We start from the raw sequence: 5,469 nt of genomic DNA, 5'->3' as shown, positions 1-5,469 counted from the left end.
GTTGGGAACACCCTCCTCCCACGTCCCTTTCTGTCCCAGGCAGTCCCACTTCTGGAAAATGACTACAAACTACTGAGAAGCACAGCCAAACACTGATCTTCACATGGACCGCAGGTAGGCCTTGAATGTCATCCCTTGCCTCTCTGAGCCATCAAGGGATGTGCACAAGACTGCCAACTGGAGAGGACGTCGGTTCCTTTGGACTCTAAACTGTGGGCTTAACTGCAACATCTCCTTCCTCAGTAGCAGACCCCAGGACACACCAGAAGCCTCTGCCTCCTCCACCAAGACCTCCCAGGTTCCCTGCCCTCAGCAGCCAGCTTCCCCCAGGCCAGGTGGGAGAGGACCCGGGCCAGCCAGGACACAGGTGTGAGGACTCAAGCCAGCAAGTGACCTCCCTGCAGGGCTCAGCCAGGGTTTGCTGATCTTTCTGGCTCATAATGCTGTTCTGCTCCAAAAAACAAGCAAGCAAAACAACCCACACTCAGTCACATCACGACCTGAGTCTTAGTAGTGGCATTTTAATGGCTTTTGTTGGTGGGAGGAGCAGCAGTAAGAGGAGAGTCTGCCCCATCCCCCAAGCAAAGGGCTCAGGCTGGGAGCCGGGCATCCCCACAGGCCTAGCCATCCTCTTTCCATTGGACTGAGGCCAGGAAGGTGCGGATTTCCATAGGCTGCAGTGTGACAGTGGCTGGGTCCAGCAAGGAAGGAGTGGGGTGGTGGGTAGGGCCTGGGGAGGGGCAGGAGAAGGAGGAGTGAGTGGGTGCAGATTTCCTCTGCCTCATTCCACTGTGCCCCCTCCCCTGGCCCTGAATACAGACATACACCCCAAAATCTGTCCCCAGAGTCTCACACTCAGATCCTTAAACTGCTTCCCTGGGCCTGAATACAACCTCCACGTCCCCAAACCCTCTCCAATGCCTGACCACTGCCCTCAGACCCTCAAGCCAACCCCAGGGGTGATGGACACCCTCCCAGAACTAGACACTGTCAGAGACTCTCAAATCTTGTTCTTGAGAATAAACTCTATCCCCAAACCCTCAAGACCCACTGCTAGTGGGCTGGACTCACTACAGATCCTTAAGCCCCTAACCTGGATCTGGACATGGCTTTAGATCCTCAAGCTCTACGCTGGGTCCTGGCCAACATTCACACACTGCCCCCGGCTGCCAGCCCCAGGCAAGACCACACCTGACCCCCACCCTGGGGCAGAATCCCCACCTGTATTTGGTGTCCACTTGAGCCTGGAGGCGCTGGCCCGGAGCTGATTGGCTGCCAGAGTGGTCTCCTGCAGGCGGGTGATGGTGAAGGTGGAGAACAGGTCCTGTGCAGAGGGGACAGGACAGGCTCAGTAGAGGCAAAGCCAGGTTTCCCCGGTGCCCCTCTTCCTTGCCTCTCTCATTTCTCCTTCCCACTCTGCCCTCCTCACCCGCAAATCCAAGGTCACGGGAGAACTCAGGTTGCGGCCCGAATCCTCCCCCACGGCGAATTGGTGCTCCAAGCGCAGCAGCAGCATGTCCGGGCCCCAGCGGGCCAGCGTGAGCAGGTGCACTGAGGACGGAAGCTCCCGGCGCAGCCCTGAGAACTGCGGCAAGTGGGGCGGGCTGAGTCGGAAAGGGGAGGGGCTTGGACGGAGAGGGGCGGGGTCTAGCTGTGGTCAGGAAGCGGGGCTGAGCTGTGGGCGGGGCTTATCTAGGAGGCGTGGTCAGGGCCGTTAAAGAGAGCGCTGAGCCAATGAGGGGATGAGGCAGACTCAGGGATGGGGCAGTCCCACGTTGGGGGCGGGTCCCAGCCCGGAAAGGACCGAACTGATCTGGCTGAGACTGGATAATGTTAGAGCGGGGCTGAGGCTACGGCGAGGCGGGGCTGGCCGAGGGGCGGGGCGAGGTGCAGGCTAGAGGGCGGGGCCGAGGTGAGCAGGTGGGAAGGGCTGGGCTGGCACTGGGCGGGGACTGCTCGTGGGATGAGGTTAAGCGGAGCGAGCGGGACTAGCTTATGACCTCCGGGCGAGTGAGAGGCCGGTGAGGTGGGGGGGTCCCGGCTGAGCCTAGGAAAATCGGCACCCAACCCGCTCCCCGAAGACTTCATTCCGGTCCTCTCTTTCTGCCCGCCCGCCTCCCCTCACCTGCGTGCGATGGGTGGTCCCGGGATGGTAGGGGGCACCGCCACCCGGGGCCAGCACCACCTGTGGGGCCAGGACCTCCTTCTCTGCCAGCAGCCGGTGCCCAGCGGCCGCAGTCCGGACCCGGTCCAGCAGCACAAGGTGCCGCCCTCGCACCCACACCCCCAATCCCGCCTCCAGCAGTGGCTCCCCCACTCCGCGTCCGTCGTCTCTCAGCAGCCTTCGGTGCACCTGGGGGGATAGTGGCCCGGAGAGGGTGAGGATTGAGGGTCTTGCGGGTGTTCTGGGCCAGAAATCTGGACACGGGAATGGCGTTCTGTTTCATCGGGGATCACAGCAAAGAAGAGGGACAGAAACCGCCATCAAGTTCCAGCAGGGGGCCAGGGTGGGAACTGCTAGGAGGACCCTGGCTTGAATGGGGCTGGGACCTACTGACCATGAGCTCCAGAGAGCCGTCTCGCAGGCTGCTGCCCCCCTGGGAGCGGTCAGTCAGCACAGTCAGCTGCATGTTCCCGTCCTGGGGAATGAGGGGCGACAGTGAGGGGCAGGGCTTGGAGCCAGCCCCAGCCCCAGGCAGTTGGGAGATGCTGCGAATGGGGGTGACTCCCACTCTGTAGAGTGGGAAGGAGCAGGTGGGGGGGAGGGGTACCGTGATGTAAATTCGGCTGTTGACTGGATAGTAGTTTCCTGCCACCGGTTCAGTCTGGTTCAGGTTCCAGGTGGGTCTATAATCCCGCCTGGGGTGGGGTGGGATTTGGTCAGGCTTGAGGTCCAACTCTCCCCACTCCTCACGCCCCCTTCATCCTCTCCCTCCCACACTCACATGATCAGCCAATGTCCCCACCACCCCTGGGCCACACACACCACAGAGGACCCCTCAGTGCACTCATTCACCCCACCTCCTCTTCAGGATCTCCCGGCCATTGCTGTCTGTGTAGAAGTGTCCCTTTGTCTCCAGTTGCGTGTCAAAGCGGCTGATGACCTCCTTCCCCCAGCCATCGCTGTTCCCAATGGGATGGCAAGATTGTGAGCCTCACCTAACCCCACTCTACCTTTGCCCCCACACACCAGTCCCAGCCTCTGCCACTCACCCCACAGGTATCGGCCCCACCGTCCACTCCAGCTCCAGGTGCCGCTGTCCCGGGTACAGGCGAACCACTTGGGAACACCAGGCTGAGAAGTTCTGGTACACCTCCTGCACCAAGGCAGTCTGTGGGCACATGGGTGGAGGGCAGGTGTCAGCCTGCACGCAGGTAGAGGTGAGCCCGGCAAATGTCCCCTGGGCTGTGGACCCCACAAAGACCTACATCAGGAGCAACCCAACCAGGGTCTGCCCCACAGAAAGTGGCCAAAGTGGTGTGAACAATGTTCCTTGCCCCTTTTGCTCTGCCACTGGCTCAAATGCAGATGTGATGGCTGGAGCCCAAGCAGCCACCAGGGACCATGAGGTGGACACTGAATGTTGAGAAGACAGAGCAACGAGATAGAAGGGGCCTGGGTGACTGTGGAACTGTCCCACCTTTCCTGGATGGCCCAGCCAAACTCTCTGTTAGAAGAAATGAATCTTCTATCTTGTTTTAGGCACAGTTAATTTGGTAACTCTGTTCCAACAGGCAAAACTATATCCTAATACAGTGACCCAGGTATGCACACGTTCACTGCAAGGGGAATCACGCTGAATATGAGTCTTGCCATTAGCTGTCCCATTCCTGCCCTAAAAGGAAACTTCAGTAAGAGGCCCTGGAAACCGCAGTTCCCAGCCAAATGCACCCTCAGATATCCACCCAAGGTGAGACTCAACCAAGCCCTTTACCTTTTTGGGGGGGTCGGGGGAGCTGGTGGGTACTAGGATCCAAACACTTGACCTTGGTGTTACAAGGTGCCAAGACCTACAGAACTGTGAACTCTCATATATCCACCCCAGATATACACTCCTGTCACCACAGACCTGGGTGAACTCTTCGAGCAGCTACACTTGGCTCTCCTCATTCATGGGCCAAGTGGGAACATCCCAACTCCAGTTTCCAAAGCTGAGTATAATCTTGACATCCACAGCAGATGTGAATGTCTTCCTACACGCTTCCTCAAGAGAGATTCTCGTGCAACCAGCCATGAATCTCAGCCCTGTGCGAAGACCCTCAAATATTCCCCTCGGGTCTTAGCCCCTTTACCAAATGGAGAAGTAAATCCTCCCCTCAGCCAGCACCCTGCACATGTCACAACACCCTCCCAGGCTCCACACATCCCCGCTCCCATCCCCAACTGCCCACTCATCATTCCTGGCCCCGGACCTTCACCAGGTGGGTCTGAGCCCAGCGGCTCACGGGCAGGGGTTTCGGTTGGTTGGGTCTGAAGATGTAGGCACCCGAAACCTGGCTGCTTATGCTGTCACCTATGCTGGCATTGTACCTGAAGCCGGGGCAAGTGAGAGTCAGTTAAGGGGCCCAGGATCCAAGCACCACCCTCCCCCTAACCTGGTGGTCCTCTCTCACCAGAAGAAGGCCTGGCGAATGGGCAGCAGGAGTTTCTGGTCCATGTTCTCAATCTCCATCAAGAGCCCCGTGTTACGGTCGAAGGTAGCCCGGATGTACTGGGCAGAAAGGGTGGACAGATGTTAATGACCATCACCTCAGCCAATTGCAGCTCCATCCTTCCCAGGGCTCAGGACAAAACCTCAGAGTCACTCCTGTCTCCTCTCACTCTCTCATTCCTCATACTTGATACTATTAACAAGTCCCAACAGCTCCACCTTCAACCTTATCCTCAATCTAATACTTTCACCCCTCCATGGCTTTCCAGGACTAGTGCAGATGACTCTTTCCAGGTCTCTTTGCTTCTATGCTGGGCCTCCCATAGTCTGTTCCCCCCGCAACAGCCAAAGGGCAACTGTGACAGCCTAAATCCCATCATAGTCATCATCTCCTCTGGAACAGGACTGGCTTGGGCTTCTGGCACAGGAACCCTGGTGCCAGGACTCACGAGATTTGTGGATGCCCAAGGAAATATTTTTATTTCTCTTAGAATCAGAAGAAAACATATATAATAATGAATAGGGCTGGCTGCTGAGCTCAGTTGGTTAGAGTGCAGTGTTATAATAAAAGATCAAGGATTGGGATCCCTGCATTGGCCAGCTGCAAAAATAAATAAATACATAAATAACATAACATATTATAATGAAGCCTGCCTGGATTATATTTATCTTTATACCAATACCATCATAAAACATATTTTAAGGGCCGGCCCAGTGGCGCACTGGATAGTGCGCCGCTTGGGAAGCGCGGCGGCGCTCCCGCCCGAGGGTTTGGATCCCACATACAGACCGGTTCCCGCTCACTGGCTGAGCGAGG

The 5,469-nt window shown here is 57.5% G+C and overlaps 1 protein-coding gene across 1 annotated transcript in view; it reads right to left on the bottom strand.

The window, feature by feature from the left end:
* Positions 1-500: 500 nt before the first annotated feature.
* Positions 501-5,469, bottom strand: part of LOC103583555 (lysosomal alpha-mannosidase-like) — a gene marked incomplete at its 5' end in the record, with an annotated part of 7,303 nt that continues 2,334 nt past the window's right edge. Inside the window, 10 exons of the mRNA XM_008564837.1 lie at positions 501-730; positions 1,222-1,324; positions 1,430-1,585; positions 2,126-2,353; positions 2,559-2,639; positions 2,772-2,859; positions 3,022-3,123; positions 3,214-3,332; positions 4,414-4,531; positions 4,615-4,712. Coding sequence (XP_008563059.1) covers positions 621-730; positions 1,222-1,324; positions 1,430-1,585; positions 2,126-2,353; positions 2,559-2,639; positions 2,772-2,859; positions 3,022-3,123; positions 3,214-3,332; positions 4,414-4,531; positions 4,615-4,712 — 1,203 coding nt within the window. The remainder of the gene's footprint in view (positions 731-1,221; positions 1,325-1,429; positions 1,586-2,125; positions 2,354-2,558; positions 2,640-2,771; positions 2,860-3,021; positions 3,124-3,213; positions 3,333-4,413; positions 4,532-4,614; positions 4,713-5,469) is intronic.

The sequence above is a fragment of the Galeopterus variegatus genome, unplaced genomic scaffold (genome assembly GCF_000696425.1).
Source record: "Galeopterus variegatus unplaced genomic scaffold, G_variegatus-3.0.2 Scaffold24284, whole genome shotgun sequence".
Taxonomy (NCBI): Eukaryota; Metazoa; Chordata; class Mammalia; order Dermoptera; family Cynocephalidae; genus Galeopterus; species Galeopterus variegatus.
This window is presented reverse-complemented; position numbering and strand designations above follow the sequence as displayed.